The 22232-nt window shown below is 40.2% G+C and overlaps 1 protein-coding gene across 1 annotated transcript in view; it reads right to left on the bottom strand.

Moving 5' to 3' along the window:
- The window catches only part of LOC109957737 (laminin subunit alpha-3), a 52971-nt gene that overhangs the window by 2868 nt on the left and 27871 nt on the right, over positions 1-22232 (bottom strand). Inside the window, exons 30-76 of the mRNA XM_020595869.1 lie at positions 22194-22224; positions 21766-21914; positions 21229-21344; positions 20755-20966; positions 20398-20596; positions 19634-19778; positions 19387-19527; positions 18870-19031; positions 18455-18556; positions 18277-18360; positions 17518-17748; positions 14976-15089; positions 14292-14410; positions 14117-14197; positions 13907-14007; positions 13731-13781; positions 13497-13648; positions 12547-12657; positions 12330-12441; positions 11956-12120; positions 11543-11739; positions 11111-11227; positions 10660-10814; positions 10338-10479; positions 10120-10219; positions 9927-10043; positions 9655-9825; positions 9366-9517; positions 9036-9230; positions 8794-8942; positions 8431-8593; positions 8208-8335; positions 7393-7537; positions 7170-7262; positions 6872-7032; positions 6645-6762; positions 6397-6537; positions 6151-6281; positions 5805-5939; positions 5514-5634; positions 2905-3038; positions 2585-2765; positions 2268-2426; positions 1992-2157; positions 654-808; positions 267-360; positions 58-177 (exon numbers count right to left, since the gene is read on the bottom strand). Of these exons, the coding sequence (XP_020451525.1) occupies positions 58-177; positions 267-360; positions 654-808; positions 1992-2157; positions 2268-2426; positions 2585-2765; positions 2905-3038; positions 5514-5634; positions 5805-5939; positions 6151-6281; positions 6397-6537; positions 6645-6762; positions 6872-7032; positions 7170-7262; positions 7393-7537; positions 8208-8335; positions 8431-8593; positions 8794-8942; positions 9036-9230; positions 9366-9517; positions 9655-9825; positions 9927-10043; positions 10120-10219; positions 10338-10479; positions 10660-10814; positions 11111-11227; positions 11543-11739; positions 11956-12120; positions 12330-12441; positions 12547-12657; positions 13497-13648; positions 13731-13781; positions 13907-14007; positions 14117-14197; positions 14292-14410; positions 14976-15089; positions 17518-17748; positions 18277-18360; positions 18455-18556; positions 18870-19031; positions 19387-19527; positions 19634-19778; positions 20398-20596; positions 20755-20966; positions 21229-21344; positions 21766-21914; positions 22194-22224 (6418 nt within the window). The remainder of the gene's footprint in view (positions 1-57; positions 178-266; positions 361-653; positions 809-1991; positions 2158-2267; positions 2427-2584; positions 2766-2904; positions 3039-5513; positions 5635-5804; positions 5940-6150; positions 6282-6396; positions 6538-6644; positions 6763-6871; positions 7033-7169; positions 7263-7392; positions 7538-8207; positions 8336-8430; positions 8594-8793; positions 8943-9035; positions 9231-9365; positions 9518-9654; positions 9826-9926; positions 10044-10119; positions 10220-10337; positions 10480-10659; positions 10815-11110; positions 11228-11542; positions 11740-11955; positions 12121-12329; positions 12442-12546; positions 12658-13496; positions 13649-13730; positions 13782-13906; positions 14008-14116; positions 14198-14291; positions 14411-14975; positions 15090-17517; positions 17749-18276; positions 18361-18454; positions 18557-18869; positions 19032-19386; positions 19528-19633; positions 19779-20397; positions 20597-20754; positions 20967-21228; positions 21345-21765; positions 21915-22193; positions 22225-22232) is intronic.

Genomic DNA, 22232 nt, shown 5'->3' with positions numbered 1-22232 from the left:
ATAAAAAAACAAATTTAATAACTAGGCTAAGACTAATATTAGCAGATTAATACTCACCAGGCATGCCGCCCACATACAGGGGGTCTTTGGTCAAAGTGGTAGTGGAAGCTGGTGGTCCAATCTTGTAATTGTCTGTGGTGTCCACATGCAATTGCACAACATTTTTCCTCTTTATTACTAGAAGACACAAAATACAATTTATATCAGTGTCCTCATCTGGTCCTAAAAGCAGGACATCGTTCATGAAGTGACTCTGTGCCTTTTACCTGAAATTTTATGAACCAATCCATCACATAAAGAAGCTTTTGGCTTTACTGACACCATGAATTCCCCCTTTCCATTGTTAACTTGTGCCACAACCTGTAAATGGGAGCATGACCAAAGACACTACTTTTAATGATGCACTTCAAGTAAAGACACCTTTTAAATTTAGATTAAATTAAGAATCCTCTCCTGTTATGTTAAAGCTCCTGAAACAAAAAGAGAATAGAGCAACAAATTAAATAGATTAACCCTTAGTATAAGAGCTGACAAAAAGAGATGCTTTTTCAAAGCCTGCTGAGTATATTTAGTTTTCTAAACATTTAACCAAAGTGTATCTGACAATTTTAATTAAAAGCAAGGAAACAAACAGGCGTATAGTCTACTCTCACCTCTCCTCTGAGCATGTAGATACTGAGGTAGTGCCCCATCCCGGGTCCATATTGGGTCCTGCTGGCATCACCAACATGTAGCAGGAGTCCAGTCAGATTTCGTGGACGAATATTAAACAGCAGCTCAAAGCTGGATCCCACAACAAAGGAGTCATCTGATACAGAATACAGATCCCATCATGAGTGTTATTCCTGGCATTGTTAGGGATATAATTTAGCTTGTAAAACAATGAGGAGCCAGTCATGAAATAAACCCAATGTATCAAGAACTTTTTAAAATAATTTTGTCATGGCTAGAATGTGATACCAATTAAATTAATTCAGACAAATCATCCCAATTTAAGTAATTATTTAATATTACAATTATTCTGAACAGAGTAGTAGTTAAATAGGTAATCTGGTAGTTAGGGAACAGAGAACAGAATCACTCCTCCTGCAATGGAATAGATACAGTATTAAATAAAAAGATTGTCACAGAGTCAGTCAGTCTTGGTCACAAGGTACAGTCAGTCAGAGTCCAGAGTCCAGAGTCCCCCCGGCCAAGTCCAAGCTCACTCTCATGACTGCCGCACCATCCTTCCTTCTTCTCTCTCTTAGCCCACGGCTATCCTAGCCTTTATCTTCTCGCAGTTACACAGCCTTCCATGACCTGAGCCAGAGACATAGTCCCATGCCAGCTCTACACCCCTTCTTCCGAGCATTGTCTAAGATGTCCAATACATGAACTTCTAGGTCACGTTGACCTAGAGCACATTTCCTTTTCTAAACATGAACAGAGCACACGAACTGTTCACATAAGGCTGAAGCTATGTCCATTCCCCATTTAAGGAGGAATTCACTCTGGATGTTTACCCATAAATTAAACAAAGAGGACACTGCCCCAGATATTCTTGCTATAGCAAGAGAAGAGAAACAGATCAAGCTTACATAAACACTTAGCTCACCCTTACATCACCCTTACATACAGTAACTATTACAAATAATATCTATATATATAAACTACATACTATTCTATTACATATTACCTCTGGACTGGAACCTTGTTTGTTTTTAACCACTACAATGTCCTATAAAGTGTACTTGAAAGAACAATCTAATTTGGTACTAATCTGTTTATACTTTACTGGCTAGCAAAAAAACAACAACAACAACAACAACAACAAATATACACAACATTTTAACAATACATTCATATGTATATGGGTTAACTGGATACCTGTGTTCCTGTCACTAAGGTTTTAACTATTTGTCTCTACAAATTTTCTGAACTAACATCACTAACAGAGTCCAATAGAGATTACTGGTACTACTGGAATGTTTTAAGAATGATGTACTCACTGATAATAACATGTGCCCCATTCCCTGAGAAATAAGCCCCTCTTTGTGTCTGTCCCTCAAAGCAGGGGCCAGCACCATGGTTTGTGGTTGGATTTGACATTGATGCTCCGTTCATTTTGAAGTTGCGGACACAGCCGGATACACTTTGCTTCGGGAGGGCCTTCAACTGTAAGTCAAAATAAATAATTAATGATAGACTTTATCATTTGTAAATGAATTTGTATGGTTTGCATGCATGTACTTGTGTGAACTGGTCAATATGTGGGCGTGTTTTACCTTGAGCAGTTTGTGAAGCGGCCCTGGGACACTGCCCAGGTACACAGGTGACATGAATTGCTGCATGGATGCCAATTCAGTACTTGTTAGCTGACCATCCTGGGCTCTGATCCCATCTACAACCAATCGAAATTTCTTTTTCTCCAAACTGAATATCACCTACAAAACATGTTCACCACACACATTTAGAATTATAAAGTGTTCCGATTCTTTTTATAATGTGGATTTTATAATTCCGTGGAAGCAGCTTAAAATTTTTACTTAAGTTTGGTCCAGCATGAAAGTACATGTCATTAGGATTATATGAGTCCACTGACCGAGTGCCACTTTCCATCATTGTATTTCTCCCGATTGAAGATCTCCTTTTGTTTGCCTACAGACAGTCTGATCCTGCCCTTGGACATGTATAAAGCAAGATGAGATTGCCCCCCTCTGGTAGCTGCAAAGAACAACAGTCCTTCAGGAGACCGAGTCTTGACATCCAGAGAGAAGTGTGGTCTGGGGAAGATAAAGAGAAACATCATCTTCAGGGCTTGTGTGTGTTGGCTGTGACAGCCTCAGGCAAGCACGCTTTTATTTAGGTGTGTGTATGCAGGTGTATTGTGAAATAGTGCAGGCAGCAAGGCCGGTTTCTGACCTGGGCTGCAGGACCTGCAGTGGAAGGCTGTAGCTCAGGCTGCTAACAGGGCCCCCCATTCGATAAGCAAAGGGAACTAGGGCAGGCAGTGCACATGCCGATACGCTCTCATTTATCACCTGCATCGCAGCATCCTAAAGCAGCACAAATATGAACAACAGAAACACTCAGCACAAGATACAAAGTTGGTCCTTAACACTTTGACAAGTTTCCAGGAGGGTTCCACTCTGTCAATAAACGAAGATATGATACAAAAGTGAATGGTGCTAAGACTGCTAACAATCACAGTTAATACACCATATTCTATATTAAACTGGGGCTCCACACACATAAAAGTGAGACAGGAGGTTTCAGGTCTGAACCTAAGATGTAGCCACAGCTGAGGACACTTGAGGGTGTGCTACTGAACGAATGTAAAGCTTCAGCTAATGAAAACTTTTTATTCTTCATTTGGTCTATAAATTGAAAGAAAATATGGCAAAATACTCATGAAAATTTCCCAAAACGTAAGTTAACTTATTCAAATTGCTTGTTTTGTTTATTACTATCTTAGAACTAAGGAAACCAGGAAAACATGACGTTTAGAAAATTTGTTCCAGATCAATTATTTTTGTAAATCAACTATTCAACTTCCAGAATGTCATAGTTTGGGTAAATAGCCAAATATAACCCGGTAGTTATGATTTCATTATTCGTTGTACTGATTGTGACAGGTGGTTCAGTACAAATACAGACAAGACACTACTTGTTACTGTAACACTGAATTCCTTCCAGTAGCACAACCTCCTCAGACTTTTTCTTAGTCTAGAGGTGCATTTGATTTCAGCATAGTTAGGACTTTGTGCTTGTTCCGCTGTTCAGTACAACATTTAAGAGTGTAGCTCTGCTATCTTCTGTATGATTTCAGTGATTTTTGTTTAGCATGACAGAGATGAACTTAGAATAGAACTGCAGAGGTTCTAAAATTGTAAAAGGCATTTCTGAAATGACTCAAAAGGTCTTGAAAAATATTAAAAATGGCTAAGGGTTGACTTATGCCACAAGGTCATATTACATATAATATGAGAAGACATAAGTAGGGGAAAAATTCAACATAACCCTTTGAATTTTGGCTTTATGGTCATATTTCCCATCAAGTCTAGCCTGTAATGTAAACTGAATGTTGCACGTCTGTGAACTAATGTAGAGGTTGTGATTTCATTACTCAGGCAATTTATTGTGGGTCAGAAGTTGTTGGATGATAGACTGAGATTGTGATATGGCCTCCTTTAATTAGAATCAAATAACAGAGATTAATAAATGAAGATGGGCATGAAAGATCCACTCTGATCTGATGAAGCAGTGTAATCATGCTTTAGGAACATACAAGGAGAGTGATTATACATTCCAAGTTCCACTAGGCCTCCCATAGTTCACTATGAGGCTTAACACAACTGTGACATGTTTGCATTTCTTGCTTCCAGACTTTCCATACTGTAGATCATTGTACCTCAACCTCAGTGCTGGGATCCCATTTGGGTCTCGAGAGATGTGACACTAGTAATTCTGTTTTGGTTGTCAAATTGAGACAAGTTTATTTGTATATTCCAATATACATGATGTTTGCTGTATCATATGGCTTGTCTGCATGGCCCACAGCAATCAATCCATCATAACAAAATGACATAGGAAAATTTTTATGACAAATTTATTGTAAAAAAAAAAAAGGTTTGGAAAAAAAAGTCCAAAAAGTTTTTAGAAATTCAAATGCAGATCCCATCCTGTTTTCTGGATATTAACTTAATAATTTCTCAATAGTGGAAGTTACTGTGCTCGAGCATCATCATTCCTAATTTTACCTGACAGTGAAATGATCATTTCTGCCCTGTCATTGTCAGGTATGTTATTGTATTAATGTGTCCATTAGGTCTGACAGTAGTGAGTTAGAGGAACGTGCTTGTGAATGACTGTTAGAAAGTGACTTATTACTGAGTTACGTGGAAGAAAGAGAAGAGACATAAAATGATTTCAGGCTTGTTATTCATGGTTTTTCTTTTTGTAGTTATTGGGATTTTTAAATAGAATAAAGAAGGATGAAATACATTTAATAGTTTTTAAGATTATTAGAACATTCATGCAAATGTTTATTACAATATCCTGAAAGGCTTTTGCAAAAGCAGCAGGACACTGTGGTGACAGTCAGTTTTTCATGTCAGTAATAGATTCTTGTCAGCATCAGCAGGTCTTAGGACTCTTCTTCTTCATCTCTGAAAATAAGGCAGCAAAATACAATATAAACAATGTCAATAAAACAAAACCACTGTACAAATGTGAGAGTTTTATAATGGAAAGACTGGGTAAGACTTACTGTTACTAAGTGCACTAAATCACCATCAAGTCATCGTGTTCATAATGTACATGTTCATTTTGATGGTTATACCTTGAAATACGATGGACTGCTCCAGTAATTTAACAATAACATATCTTAATTCAAAGAAAGACAGTCAAGATGATTTGCTTTGGAAATAACATTTCACCTGTTGACTTAACAAAAATTATTAAAACTACTAGAATAAAGGGATTGCTAGCATAGAATACAGTATGTGTGAGCATGCTACACAAAACTTCACCTTCCTAGAAGTGCTGTCTAGCATCAGTTGAGCAAGACTGTCAGCAGTACAAACATCCAGCAGGACATCTCCAGAAGTCTGGAAGGAGCTAAAGTCCTCAGCCTTGTATAGATTGCCTGGCCTGCGAGCAAGAAAAAATAACAGATATAATATAAACACCATACATAAATGTAAACAGATGTGCACAGTCACTGTGTGACTTTAATATATAGTAAACCTGTACATTACATCATTTTGGAGGAGCTGAATTATGCAGCTATGCAGTGCAAAATGAGGAATATATGTATATACCGTCTTGTGTAAAGATTGGACATGCAGCCTTTGAACTTCTCTCTTCCCAAGAACATTAGGTCATTTGTGTTTGGTATGGGTGTGCTGCCGCTCTGCTCCTGTCCCGCATCTTCATCATCAATAAGCAGCTCAGTCCTGTTTGGAAATATTCATCATAATTTTTACTGTAAATTAGCTTTAGCTTCTTCTGGCTGATTTACCAGAGCTGGTTTATTAATTCACCAGTGTTTAATTTCATCTACAGGGCAACATGTGCCCCTGCCTGTATACAGTACTTTGTTTATTGTTTGCCAATGTACTGTACATGTTTGAGGGTTTACATGCAAAATCACTGTCTCCTTCATACCTTCCAGCTCTTCTGTTTATAGTCAGGTAATGCCACTGGCCATCATGATATTGTTTATTAGATTTCCACATCTTATCGTTGAAACTGAGAATCACGTAGCCATTATCCAATGCAAGATTAATCCCATTAGCCTAGAAAATAAACAAAACAAAACAAATAGTCTTTCAAATTGAGTTCTACTTGTTGTCTCACAGACATCAGAACATAGTTACAACATCAGATGTTAAAATAAATGAGAGTACTGACCTGCTGTTTGTCCTGCAGAATGAGACCCTGATTCTCTGTGCTCTTGAATCCAAGAGAGACAGTAGCGTCGTTAGCCAGGTTAAAGCCATCGAGTTTAGCAGCCAGGTAGCTCCCCAGGCTGAACTCTGCATTGCGAGAGCCCTGTACAAGAACATGGACATTTTACTTCAGTTCTTTAGTTTGGGGAGTGATATGATTGTAAGGGACATGTTGGTAACTGGTTCGGGATGCAAAGATGAATGACCTACCAAAGACTCCAATGGACAATCTTTGCTAACGCCCACCTCTTCATCTACAGCTTTAAAGTCTTTATTCAGCTTCAGATTACTCAAGCATCCTTTGAATGGTTGTATGGTGATGTTATATCTGGGAAAACAAACAGAAAATCAAGTTTTTCCTCACTGCAGTGGGAAAAGGTTGACTGCTAATTCACAACACATAATAACAATTAAGAAGGAAATTGATAACCTCATACCTTTCCCTGACGTCTTGTGGTGCGCCACCAATATAAAATTCTTTAAATTCATCAGTGTTGAATTCAGCTTGGGCTGCAGCCATTTCACCCTCAGTGGTTGTGCGGGCTAAAATTTTTCCAGTTTTTTGGAAAATGATGAGGATTTCTGTTAACACATTTACCTGAAGCAAGGAAAGAGGTGCAAGATGCAGGTTGAATGAATGTTTTTTTTATTTATTTATCAGTGTCATCTGGTTGAGCAGTAGTAATTTTTTAGGAAGAACCTGAGTGATTGCAGAAAACAAAAAAAGTTGATTACCGAGAATTTCTTGTTATTTGTAGCTGGTGAGTTAATCAAATTACTACGTATAAAAATGAAGCCCTTCTCCATCGTCACAGTGAAGTATTTGTCCTGTGTTAAAGAGGGTGAAAATAATCAGGTTCTTGCAAACAATGCACATAATTTGGTTTCAAATGCATGAAAACATAAAATATAAATGCAAAATATACAAAGTAAAATAACCATATGAACAGTAATTTACCTCAGTTCCCATGTACAAGAGCAGGCCATTTTCTAAACGAGTTAATATGGACATGCTGATGAGGACGTTGGAAGATGCTTTATCTATAACCACTTTGCTGTATCCAGTGCCTTCATAGTAGGTAGAATCCTTTGGCGGTACATATCTAGATGGAGGGGAGAATCACTTTTTAAAGTCAGTGTTAAAAGTTCTAAAATGCTTTGCAAAAATTTTCCACTTGCCAAATTTCCTTAATAACAACATGTATCATTTAAAATTATGTTTCTCTTTGTTGTCTTGAAGGCCTTTCATTCTGTCTCCTTTTGTAAACCCCTAAACTCCTTTTTACTAGGGATGTCCCAATCCAATTTTTTTGGCCCCGATATAGATCCAATTTCTTTAATATTACATAGCTGCTGATACAGAATCCAATCCAATACTTTTCCTACATGAATGTTCATTAAATATCTGACATATTAAAATTAATCAGTCATATTGTATTTTTCTGGAGCTGGGACAACACATCTCTACTTCTTTGGTCACAGCGGGGCTGGAGCCTATTCTTGCAACCATCTGGCAAAAGGTAGGAAAAATTCTTGGACAGGTTACCAAACTAATCCAGGGCTGACATGCTGCCAAGTAAAAGGCTACAGCCAAGATGACCATGTGTGAGGAAACACCCAGGTTATTACAAAAAAAAATAAATAATAATCTACAGAAATAGGGGAGGTCCTATAAGGCATAGTTTAATACTGTAAGTTGTTAAAGAGAAGACATACAGGCATTTTTTTTAAATTAAAAATGTGTTGTGTTCAGCTACTCTAATCATGATGTACCTCTTGCATGGAGTCTCCAAATTAATTTTCTCTGCATGTTGGAAATTATAGAGACTGACGATTTTGTCATTAAAGGAGGAGAACTCAATGCAGCCATCATACATGGGGTAGTTGAGAAGAGCTGGTGGCTGAGGAGAAGCAGAGCAAAGAAAGATCAATCCAACTTGTGCTAGTTTAAATAAAAAAATAATAGCATTGCTGCTCTTGTTTCATTGCTTCTTACAGTGAAGTTGGAAGGGTAGCCGCCAACATAGAAAACAACATCACCGGGGCTGAGGTCCAGAAGGTTCTTATTACTGTTTCCCTGCTGACTGTTCTGAATTGGGTCCTTTGGTGTGGTTGAGGAGATATCTTTGGTGAGGATCATCTCTGCATCTTGATAAATTCTAAATTATAAGAAAGAAAACAAAATCCATGTTTTTATGATACCTACAACCCTGCCATTCTTCACAAAGCTCCTGGTCTTTTTCACTTCAAAAAGACAGAGAGGGCGATGTAATAAGTCACAGTGGATAATTCAAGGAAATGAATAATAAATGTCTATTTATATATTCAGTACAACACTAAATTACAAGTGTCACGTTACCTGTGTAGGTCCACTCTATCAAACCTGGCCGACTCAGGAGCAGACCTGGTGATGTAACCCGCTTTGATCTGGTACTCTTCTCCGTTGAGCTTGTACACACCGAACAGCACGTTGTTCTTCAGATACATACCTATGTAGTTCTTAGAAGACTACAAAACACAGTTTGTTAGTGGCTTGTGTGGAATAACGAGTCAAATCTTGAACTCAAAATATTAATTCTGTATGCATTGGGATTCACTTACATCTCTGCTGCCAAGGTACAACACAAACATGTCTCCGCTGGCTCTGGCCTGTCTGCGTCTGCGTCTATTATCTCCACTGCCTAGGGGTCTCTGCAGTGACAGAGACAGGGCTGTATAGGCCTTCAGATCCTCCAGATTCTTCGGTGGTCGCAACTCTACATGACCTTCCCCTGTAAACTTCATCGGGATCACAATCTGGAGAGAAGACATGATAAAGTGAAATCAGAGCCAATGAGGAAAGACACTACACGGAGTATGTGTCTGGGCTTTGACAGCAGAATGGACAGTATATGGGTAAATATGGATGTATCTACAGAGTAGGGGCCTCACCCTGTTAGCTGCGTCCCGGGCTTGTTCAATGAGCTCTTTGATCTTCTTGATGTTCTCAGATACATTGCTGATGGGTGAAAACTGTGTGGTCAAGCTCTCCACCTCTGAGATTTTTTTATTCAGTGATGGGATGGCATTCAATAAATCCTTCACTGCATGGAGGAGAGTCACAAAAATATTGATGTATAAAAGTGTTTTTACTTTTAATCCCAATCACCTGTAACATAAAAATGGTTATTATGTACCATAAAAAGTATTGACACGTGTATGTAACATTTTTTTAGCTTGCCTGTCTTGTCCACGCTGTCCAGTAGACCATCTACGTTGGAGTCTACAGGTGTGATACTGATCTTGGCAATTTCCTTTTTGATGGCATCCAGTTTGTCCATAGTGTTGCTGGCTGTGTCATTGGCTAAAGCTGACTTCCTCTTGGCTTCATCAATCATATTACCAATGTCGTCTGATTGGGAGAAGAAGGTGGAAATATGACCTCTGGTAATAGACTCAGGCACAATCAGTTTAACAGTAATGCTAGTCATATAATGTTTTGACTTTGTTTACCTCTTTTGATGTCATTCAGTTGGTTCTGTGTATCAAGCAGATCTTTCTCAAGAGCTTTCTTCTTACTGTCAGCATTCTTCAGGCGCTTCTTCAGCTCATTAATGTCATTGGTAGAATCTGTGACAGAGAAATAAGGATTAGAAACTGAGCTACAAGGTCACTTTTAAAATAACCCTCTAAGAGAGCTGAATACCCTGAAGGTTTTCCTTTGCCTCCTGCGCATCCTGCAGCAGGTCGTCACCACTCTGCTTCAGATCTTTTGCTCGTTCTGTGAGCTTCTGGTTCTTTACATTCTAGAGGAAGGAGAAACATACTGGTAAAAGTAATTCAGTATTCTAAAATGCTTTTAGTTACTCTAAAGAAGTGAGTAAACTTACATAATGCATTAAAAAAATCAAGTCTGTGACTTACATTCAAGGCATTCTCTGATGCATCTTTGGCCTCGTTAGCCGCAGCCTCAGCAGCATTAATGGCATCTGTGATGTTCTTGTAGGCTTCGATTGCGTCTCTGGCATTACGCACTTCTGTACGTCCACTTGCATTCTTCACAGTACTATTGTTCAAGATAACGAGGGAAGAAAAGAAACTCAAGACATAAGAAGAATGAATGGATTCAAATGACAGGTGTCTTGAAACCAAGGCATACTAGGCTGAATAATTTACTAAAATCCACTCATTATATCTCAGGTTATATTTAGATAGTGTGTCTTTGTTGTATGCATAATACACCTACTCCTCTAAATCCTTTGCCAGCTTGTCCAGTTCCTTAGCATGTTTCTCTGCAGCCACCACAAGGTCCTCGTGGCCTGCTGCCTTGGAAATTTCATTCACCTTTGCGGTCAGGTTCATCTTGGCACCATCCAGCTGTGCTGCCAGCTGTTCATAATCCTACAGAGCAGATAGACAGGTAAATGGGTTATTCATAACAGCAGGAAATGCCTTTACTCACTTCAGAGCACAGTAAGCAAAGACACTGATCAGTATCTGTGTGGATGGTGTGTTAGGACGTGACAGTGTACTGGTGAGGGATCAGAGATGAGGTGGGTGATAACAACATAGCTACCGTGTGTCAAAATGTTTTGACTCATGTTGAAAAGCAATAAAATACAAGATATCTATTGTATAATTCTGAGTACAGAGAATAATTGAGGTATAAAAGATGCAGACAGTAGTTGGTCAAATACCTTTTTACTGTCGGTGAGCATTTTCACCAAATCCTCCGTTTTCTGCAGTTCATTCTCTGCTATGGCCATTTGGTCCTCAACAGTCTTACGCTCCTTTTTTAAGTCATCGATACGTTTCTGTAGCGAGCATATGAATCACTTTAATTAGAGAACAACTGTGTAATAACTACAACCTGTACAGCAATAATACTTACAGGGTATTCTCTGTTTATATAATACCTCATTAAACCCTTCATGTATAAAAGCCCTTTTATGTTATACACCACTATACAGCACATCCTGAATCATCATTTACTGTATGTGCTGTTTGTTTATGAACAAATGCATAATCTTATGTATACCAGTGATCCTCATTACACTTTATTTCCTTGCTAATCATTGACCAACAATTACGTATTTCTCCTAAAAACTGCCTGGCTTGTTAGTTATTACCTGCAGATCGTCCATTGCCTTAGTGTTGAGTCCATTTTGGGCATTGGCTGTTTTCACCAAGTCTACGGCCTCCTTCAGAGCCTTGTCCAGGTCCTTCAGCTTGGCCTCGTAATTGTTAAGAAGCCCCCGAATCTTCTCTGCTGCAGCCTCATTCTGGTCACACTGCTTACTAACGTTTGCCTTGATGTAGTCGAGCACTGGAGGGTAAAACAGAATAGGGTAGGTGAATGCCAAAGTTACTGACCAGTCTGTAATGATGTTGAACTTTTCTCTCCAAACAATCATCAGGGATTATGTACAGTATGGCCACATCAGTGCTTTGATCAAACTATTTTGGAGGGGTTTGCTCTCCATCAAAGTTCTGGAAAAACTAACTGGATTTCCAACTATAAGACTACATGCAAGCATCGTACGTTTCATGGCCTCGTCCCTTTCTTTCTCAGCAGCTGTCTTCTGAGGGGTGAAGTTCCTGTTTTCCATGTCCTTCACCATGCGCTGAGCTTCTTTTAGCATTTTATCAAGGCTTTCACTGGGCACAATCCCACCGCTGGTGCCATCCTTCAGCTGGTCCAGCAGAGCTGAAAACACACATTCGAGCAAATATTTAGGCTCTGACCGTCTGTGCCATTAAACTTTACTGGAGGCTATGATACTATCTATACACCAAATTGCTAATTAGCCAATAATCATTACTTAAAGCAGAAGAGAGTAGGAGGTGAAAAGGAAATTGAGAACAAGTTATATGTCACCAACAGACAGAATGGCCACTAAATTTGTTTCCCTTTACCTTGGATTTTTTTGAGCATGTTTTTAATCTCCAAGTCCAGATCCTTGGCGCTCTTGTATGTTTCCCCTACTTGTGCCACTGCCTTGTCTGCATCAGCAGCCGTTTTATCTGCCTAAATAAAAGCAAATACAGACAATATTCATTTAGGCACACTTTCCCACCTACTACTGCACACTGATATGTTATTATAAATACTAGGAAATGGCTCAAGCACTACCTTATCTTTGAGGGCGTTGATGTCATCTGTGAGAGTGATTGTGTCCGTGTTCAGCTGGTTGACTCTGGACTGCTGGGTGTTGATGGCAGAGCTGAATTTGTTGACAAGACTCTGCAAAAAGCACAGTAGCAGAAATGTTTGAGCTGCATAAAGGCAAATTCAGACTGTAGAGCTAGGTAGTGTAGTGTCCGGAAGATCGAGGCTGATAGGGCTGTTTTCAGAGAGTGCTGTGGGAATTGTTTACATATTTATTTACACTGAGATTATGAGAAACAGCAATATGGTAACAAAAACACTGCCATCCAGTGGGGTGATCGCTAACTCTTTTATTTTGGGTGTCCTTTTTGCCTTCATTACTTGGTCACAAAGAGGCACACAGGAAAGATAGAGAGAGGGAGACCTGTGACAAATTTCTGTAGCAGGAGTCAAACCACTGAAGTCATGTGTATACATTAATGGAACCTCGGCAGTAATTCAATTCTTTCAAAAAGTACACATATCTAGTGTATGTGTGTATATATGTGCACTGTATGTGCAGGAGATGGCCATTTGCAAAGTGCAAATTATAAAAAGAAATGCATCTCATTGCGCTTATGATCACGTATCTGGCTTTGTTCAGCATCGGACCAAATTTCATTCGGATCTGACCCGTATCTATTTAATGCATATTTTCTGCCATAGCTTGGCCTATAATAAAGATAGAACCCTGAAATGTTCAGGTAAGATGTACAGTATAACTGTCTATCATACTTTAAAAGATGATCAGGATGCAATCCAGATTTAGAATTTTAGGACACATTTTATATTGTTCTGGATCTCATAAGGGACCCATTTGCATGAGTGAATGTTATGCCTTGGCAGAGGTACATGTGCTCTCTGAGTGCTCTTTTCATAATTTTTTATATGTTTAACCCCTGTCTGTAGCCTTCAGAGTTAGTGAGCAGGGATACCTTGGTATCTGCCACAGCTTTCTCCAGCTTCTTTAGCCGGTCTTGAGAGGAGGCACTGGCAGTGACTTTGTCCAGCTCAGCCTTGATCTTTACCAGCTCATCATCCAGTTTCTCCAGATCTTGCAGTAACGTTTGGGCACAGTTATCACACTCTGGAATACAAAAGGACTAGTTTTACAAAAAAATTATATCCTATTTATTATAAGCTGCATGTTATAGTTAGACCTCCATTACCATGGCAGTCGTCTGTGTCTATGTCTCCTGGCTCCAGTGTGTTCTTGCAAACTGCAGAAACATTTACACTATAAATATATATAAATGTTTAAAGGAGGCAAAGGAAATGGACTATAACGTAGCACAATCCAACAGTGAGTTAAGACTGTTTATAAAATGAAAGTCCACAATCTAACCTCCAGTCTGGGGATCACAGTTGTTACCATTGCCATTGCAATTACAGGGTCTACAACTTCCTCCTGGCCTCACTGGATCACCATAGTAACCAGGAGCACATCTGTGGGAAAAAGAAATAGGTATCATAGAATAAATGTAAAAAGAAAAATAAGTCTACAGTATTCCAGATTGCGCAGTGTTTCAGCATCATTACATAGACAGACACTCACCTCTCACAGCTATCACCGGTGTAACCTGCTCTGCATATACACTGGAATTTTCCAAAGACCTCACTGCAACCTATTGCAAAACTGCAGATTGATAGGGAAATTATGATTTAATTACCGAATTACACATTTCCATTTAATTATGATACAGCTGTTTAATGGTGTTTTTTCCACCCACCTGTTCGTGGGTGTGGCAAATGGGCACGGGCACACGCTGCATGTCCTCTTAGCTGCGTTTCCATAGTAACCTTCTTTGCAGCGTTCACATTGGTCCCCAGCTGTGTTGTATTTACAGTTCTGGAAATTATATATTGTATTCATTCAACCACTTGCAGACTATATGCGAAGAAGTGAAGGTGGGAAGAAGGAAAGTACCAGATAAACTGAAGTACTGTATGTGCTCTGCAGCTAGTCTTGCAAACAAGTGTTGCACAGATTCAATCAAACAGTCTTTTATTACAGTGAAGCGGGATTGCATAAGTCTAGTGGCGAATAGAAAACACATTTTCTTCAGTGAGTTCAGTGGTTTTCACTGGGCTGCTAGGGTGTGGATCCATGTGTGCATTGCACACACAGGCCTGGTCTTGAGTGTCTTACGTAACAATGGCACAACAGAGATTCTGAAATGTCTAAAGCCTCCTAACAAGAAGAATAATGAGCAAGAGGGGCCCATACCAGGAAATCAGAAAGCCATATCAAGCAGAACTTCTGATAAAAACTGTGCCTATAGAGGTGAGAGAGCCAGACTCTGACTAAACTATAGCTCTCACTGGAGTCAGCTGTGCTACAGTAATCAGTCTCCTTTAGGTGCATATACAGTAGGTTTATATACTTATGGTCAATGAGTGAGTGAGTTTCTTACCAGACACCTCCCTGTGCTGTCTTCACACATATCAGCCAGACCGTTGCACTCACAGGGCACACACTGGCCCACGTAGGGCCCACTGCCATCTCTGTAGAAACCAGGAGCACATTTCTGAAAGAAAATCACAAATTGAAAAACATGGTTACCTGATCAAAAAATTCAAAAACAACTTATTAGAAAAAATGGCAGGCTATAACCAAACAAGAGGGTCTGCTTTTAGCTAAGCCAGTGATCTGTAAATCCCTAAAAAAAATTACGATCCTTTATCTCTTGGTGAAAATCAGTCCTGCTCCACAATTTGCCACATTGGATGTACCTACAACTATTAGGAATATAAAGAAAAAATAAACCTCTCATAAATCTTTCACTGCTGACAAATTTCTGATAACCTTAAGTTATATAATTTTCATATTGCCCAACCTTGAGTGATACCATTTACAAATGTATAACTAGTGATACCCATTAGCAGCAAGTCTAAACATAAACTATAAACACAGCATTTGCTTTTTTAAATCAGTGTTTCTAGAAACTTTTGCTACCATTTACAGAGAATGATTAACAGCTTCTCTCCCAGTCAGCACCTCTGTTTTGTGTAACATGAAGTCTGACAATTTGCAGGGCACACAGACCTAACCTGACCTAATTTGAAGAGTCAGACCCTGCCGTTTGCTTTCCGAGACAACAGTCTTCAAGTCACTAATTAACCACTTGAAACTTGTACAGCTCAGATAAAATAAAATCTCTTCAACAAGTTGATGTGTCACAGATTTTCACAAATATTTACCTGAATCTGGGAACTGGAACCATTGTCATTAAGGGAAGGATATTGAACTGTCTGTCCTCTGTCATTCACCAAGGGGAAACGTACCCCTTGAGTGCCCTGGTCATTTACTGACGGATACTCTATCCGCTGAGTGCCCTGGTCATTTACTGATGGATACTCTATCCGCTGAGTTCCCTGGTCATTTACTGATGGATACTCTATCCTCTGAGTCCATCTGTCATGATGCCTAGCGTAGCGAGGTCGCTCTTCTTTCTTGAAGGGCCGGTTGCCAGCAAAGCAAAGTCCAATCAAAGTCCAAAATATCAGGGTCTGTAGCAGAACCCCTGTACGCCACTGTCTAGCCATACATGTAGCTGACATCACTAACGTTTCGTCTGTGTGAAATAATGCTCTACTCTCCCCTACCTCGGCCTCTTAAATACACATACCCACGTACACACACATGCAGAGAGATGAAGGCACACCCCATCTTGAGTCAGTCCTGCACATCAGCATGAGTGTAGCAGACACACAAGCACACACATGCATGGGTTTCCTTGCTCTTTGTCTCCTTTTCTCTCATTCTCTCTCTCTCTTTCTCACCACACACGCACACACACGGACCCAGAATTGTTGGACATATCCAGATATTTAGACAGTCAAGTGAGGGCACATGCATGAGCGTGCACACATAGGAAATTCACCATTAGCTTTTCTGAACAGAGAAAAGAAAACTCACAATCTTGTAAATGCTGCTGTGTTTACTTAAAGCTCAAAGGGTATGGTGATACAGCTGCTCTGGGAAGTGAAACTTTCAATAGTGTATTTAATATTCCGCAACATTCTCTGTGTGAGAGTGAGTGTACGTGGTTTCTAACAGTGTTTGTGCAAGCATATGTGACGGAGAGGAAAGTCAGACACCCCAGACAACAAACTCACACCTGAATCACGCTCCTCAAACACACAGCAGGTACAACTAGGCGTGTCAGCTGCACTTACACACACACACACTCTGTTGGCGTATTCAGGTGAACGCACTGAAGTTTATGAGTAACACTGTGCTACAAACTGCCACACCTCATGTCAGGGTGAGGCGAGTCACACTGCCTCTGGGCACATATAATCAATAACTTTGAACACTCCCAGTCCCACTGGTTGGTAACCACATCTATGGCAACGGCAAACAAGAAAGAGTTTTTTAAAAAGGTTTTTTTATATTATTGTTTTTATCCACTAATAAATTACCATTTTCAGTTTTGTTCTCTAGGCAAAACTTCTGCAATCATGTGGAAACAAATCAGATCTGAGAAGCACAAACACACTGGGTCAACTCAGTACAATTCCCAGGATAAAAAGAACTGAAGTAAAGCCTTTCCTTAGTGACTGCAGCATGTTTGCACTACATTTCTATTATAGCTGTAGAATCACTAATATTATGTCTGCATGACTGCATGATTGTGCATCACATCCCAGCCTGAGGCAACACAATTTGTCTACGCAGCTCTCCAGCTGGTATTTTCCAGTACATTCCAACCAAGTCTCCTTACCAGATGAATTTTTTTCTTCAGGAAAGGGTGTGGTACTTGTTTAAGGCATGTCAGGACACCCTCAAAATATGAGGAGGTGGTCCAGCTCCACTGTCAACACATTGCCCCAACCTGCTTGTTATCTCCACTGACAGAATGGTCCGAGTCTCCCCCTCCAGTCACCAATCTTTTCAAGAAAATCCAAGAGTAGCAGTATCTGGGCATGCTTAATGACCTTTCAACTTCTCACCTCACAGGAGTCTCCGGTGTACTGAGGGGGGCAGGAACAACTCTCCACAGTGTTTGCTGGACCTCCAGTCCCTGTGGTGGTGGCCTCCTCCAGGCCAACCTCACCTAAGCTGAGCCGCTGGCTCTGAGTGAAGTACAAGGCTCGGATCCTAAGGCCCACCAGGCCGGCTAGGACCATCATCAGTTCCTCTCTGGACACCGGCCTGTTGGTGATAGCATGGCGCCAGTTTCCCTGCAGGCAACAGGCAAGTTATTTGAGGAATAATGCTGAAAAATATGTCAGGGGAAACTCTATTCAAAAATCACTTTTCATTAAATTTTAATGATATTAAACAGGAAGAGTACCTTATATTAATCCAGTGTATTTCTCTGTCAGACCAACACTTTGCTGAGAGTAACATATCTGAACTGCTGCTAGCCAATTTTGTATAAATATTTGTGGTTCCTAGAAGATGACTCCTTATGTGTTTGGTTTCCCCTAGCACAGAGGATGTCAGAGGAAATATATTTTTTATTGTAACCATTTAACAGGTTTGCCACTAGCCCCCATCTCAGGCTTAAATTTTCATTCCACATATAGATATATTATAACCATATAGTCTAATAAGAAACCTGTTGATCCCACTACTGGTAAGACTAAAAACAGATAAATCATTGCTAACTAGTTAATCCCATCCAACACTTTCATACCATGTGGTTGAATTAAAAACACAAACTTTGGATCTGAAGTCAAACAAAGGAACTGGGGTGTTTACAGTACCTCCACGAGCCTGACTCGGCCCTGGTACACCCTATCTGGAAGTGGCATTTGTGGAGCCATGTGGGCTAGAGTCATATCCTGACCCTAGGGAGAAATGATGATATGGTTAAATAAGCAGTGCTTCTGCCCAGTGAGAAAAGAGCAGTGTAGGAGTGAAGGAACTAGTAGCATTACACACAGTCAGCACAACATCAGGTCTTCTGTCCATCAGAGTCATGCCCTCACTGGGAATTCCAAAGGATTTGGACTGGTAGGTGAGAAAACCACCATAAGATGAAACCTGCAGTAAAAATAAGGGAGAAAGTCTGTCATCTTATCTGAAGGTATTGCAGAAACCACTGCAATATAGGATTTTCCCCCAAGAAACAATTTGTATTTATGCTACCCAGGTTTTATTTCTCAGATACACAGTTGAAGCCATCATTCCCATCAGTCATGATGGCATTTACCTAAAAATCAAATTCCTAATTTTTTTAGGGATATTTTAACATTACAAAAGACACAAGATAAGGCAAATAAAAATACATCTCCACTTAAACTGATTTATCTGAGCATTCTTGTTGCTTTGGCATTCTCTCCCTCCACTGACTCACCCTGTCTCCCAGGTAGGATGGTGGTGCCACCCAGTGTAGAGTCTGAACTGTGGAAGAAAGCTCCTGGATGTCTGCCACCACTGTGTTACTGGCTGTGTTCAGCACAGAGGGAATCTCCTCCTGGTCAGGACTTTCCAAGCGCCAGCCCTGCATCTCAACAAACTAACAACAGGGAGTATAGGGGCTTAAACCAAATACTGTTTGTTCTGTGTTATTCCAAATATTATTGACAGTACTATTAGTAAAATACGACCATGTGGACAAAGGTTGAGATCAGAGCAATAAAATGTGACTGTATAACGTCATGAGACAATCTTTGCAATTTGGACTATTCAAGTAGTAACATTAGAGCTCCACAGCTAAATGTGAATCATAAAATGTGCCATGACTGCAGTGCAATAACCACGGTGAGGTATGTTGGGATCTGTTATGCCACTGTAGGTCCTTTTCCTGAACAACACCTGTATATGCAGCTTTCATTAAACAAACAACACTGTTCGCCACAGCAAACACACACCTTCGCCCTGCGTTTGCTAGAGCTCTGACACTGGTCAGTTGCCCCGAAGCAGAAGCAGCTGGTGCAGCCATGAGGGTTGGAGGGGTCAAAATAAAAGGAACCTTCCCGGCAGGTATCACACCTGGGGCCGGCGACGTTTCTCTACAAACATGGAAACGATAACAAAGAGGAGGTCAGAGCAAGGAAAGGCAAATAAAAAATTGTAACAAGGAAGTTTTAAATCAGCAGTTTGATGTAACAAACTCACTTTGCAGAGACACCTCCCTGTGTCCGGGTGGCACACGTCAGGTGTGACACCACCTCGATTACAGTTACAAGGTACACAGTCAGGGAAGCGATAATAACCTGCAGCACAGCGATCGCACTGACGACCCCCAATCCTAGGCTTGCAACTAAGCAAAAACACACAGACGCATTGTTTTTTAATAATGTTTTAGATGTCCTATGGGGTTCGTAGATTTATAGAGTCAAATATTAGCAAAAACACTGACATCACACAGCTTATTAAAAAAAGCAAAGTGCAGTGCTGTCATATTGCATGCATTAGTGTTCAGTGTGTTGTTTTATGCTGGTATTTGTTTATGCACTCCTATTGTTTCTTTATAAACAAAGGTATCAGCTGAGTGATGGATCTGACGCTGACACTGGAAACCTACATGACAGAAAAGACAATCAACCTGACTAGGCTGCGTACAGTACTAATAACCTCATTAGTCACTTTAAGTGGTTTGGTGTCATGTTTCACCACCACTGTTTCAAGCTACAGGTCCTCTGCCATTAAAAAAAAATCATGATGTATGAAAAAAGATTTAATTGAGAAATGTTTTACTTTTTTGTGAAAAACTGTTTTGCTTTTACTTCAGGTGACAGCTCTGTAATATGACAATACATCTTTTAAAATCCCTACCTGTTAGTATAACACACACAATTTGTTTCTCTTTACTCATTTCAGTAATAAATCCTAAACTCCAGCCTTCGTGGGTGAACAGTGTTTTCTAGGTTTCCACTCACCTGCACTGGCCAGTGATGCGGTCACAGTCGGGTCCTGATTGGATGCCATTCGGAGAGCATTCACAGCCCTCACAGCCGAGCAGAGGGTGATAGCTGAAAGTCTGGTCCTGACACACGTCACAGGCTGGTTTGACCGTCTGAGGAGGGCAGATACAGCGTCCTGTCACCTCGTCACACAGTCGGCGACCACACTCACATGCTGCAGGAGAGAGAAGGGATTTTATCAGGTTAAATACTGTTCATGAGCAAATTTCATACTGACTGTAAGTTAGAGCGTAGTAGTTTTGCATATGTGTTCCTGAAGCATATCCAGTATAATTTCACCTGCCAATTTGTCAAAAGTAAATGTTTTCTTACGTCTGCAGTAGGGGAAGCCATAGTAACCCGTTGCACACTTTATGCACTGTCGACCAATGATGTGCTGCCTGCATGGACACTGTCCTCCAACTGGGTCACAGGTGGTCCCTGTGGAACCAGATGTGTCACAGTTGCAAGGCAGAGCTCCGCTGTTATACGCTGCTACAAGGGAGCGGGCAGAGTCTCTGCAGAACTGTGAAGAAGTTCTGGGGCTGAAGAAACAGAAAACTAAAATAAGTTCATTCAAATGCAGATGTGGTTTAATACTCAACTATCACAGCAAGAGGGCGCCATTTACAGAAACCTTTACTGTACTGTTTATTATTGCAATACTTCTTGACTGGTATTGTTGAGGGATAAATATATCATAGATTTAAAAAAGAAGGGCATGTAAAACAAAGCAAAGAAACAACTTATCAGATCATTAAAAAGGATCTGAGTACAGCCTGTTTTATAGACATGTTGCAAACTTACTCAATATAGAACCCTTCTCCTCTGCATAGCTGTGTGAAATCTGCAGACTTATCCAGTGGCTTCTCTTTCAGGAGAGCTGGAGAGTAACTGCTATCAGGAACCAACAAGATATAGTTCTACATAAAAAACAAAAACCATATCAAATTATTTAAAAATACAATCTCACCAAAAACTTCCCTTTTAGTTTGTTTTGTACTTAATCCTATTTAGCAGTATAATGCAGAGAGTGGTAAATGTAGGATCTGAAATGTTTTAGCCACAGTTGTCTGTTTATCTGAAGAAAGCGATCAACAAGCAAATCCAACCTGCCCCGGCCTTACTGAGGTTGGAGGCTTAGCTTTTATAAAGCTTTTTGGTGCTGCCAGGTAGAATACAGTCCCTTTATTGTTTTTGTTAGGGGTATGGCATTACACTGAGGAGAGAGGACCTCAGCATGCCAAATCCTCTTTGATTGTTTTCCCATATTTCTAAAATGTAATAAAATTAGTGGGTGAACATAATATAGACATTGTTTGACTTATCACATAAACCACTGACCAGAATAAGGGTCTTCCTAGGTGGCACAATCACAGAGATGCTGGGCGGCCGCCAAGAACTCTGGTCAAAGTCAAGGGCAATGTGCCCATTTGCAATAACAACCTTCCTGCAGCCCGAGAGTGCAGGGCAGAAGGATGCATTTATTAAACCTGCAAGAGAAAAGCAGAGTTCAAGTTTAGTGAAGAATGAGACGTTTGCACACTGCACAATAATCCGCCCCTCCATTAAAGCCATATAGGGAAGTGTAGCTAAGTCGTTTGATCATCTTGTTAGGAGCTCTTAAAGAAGAATCGCCCCCTCACTGAGAAGGCCTTCCCAGTCACTGCAAGAGTAATCATGCTTTTACTGCATCCAAAAGGAGCTGATGAATTCTTTAATTCTGTTTGATCAGACAAGAGTGATCCTACGACTTCCTCAAAAACACTCCCCCCTCCAGTCATGCCCTGCATCCACTCTGACCTCCACAG

This window comes from Monopterus albus, unplaced genomic scaffold (assembly GCF_001952655.1).
Source record: "Monopterus albus unplaced genomic scaffold, M_albus_1.0 scaffold28.1, whole genome shotgun sequence".
In the NCBI taxonomy this organism is placed as follows: Eukaryota; Metazoa; Chordata; class Actinopteri; order Synbranchiformes; family Synbranchidae; genus Monopterus; species Monopterus albus.
Note: the sequence above shows the minus strand (reverse complement) of the source record. Positions and strands in the feature narration are given on the sequence as shown.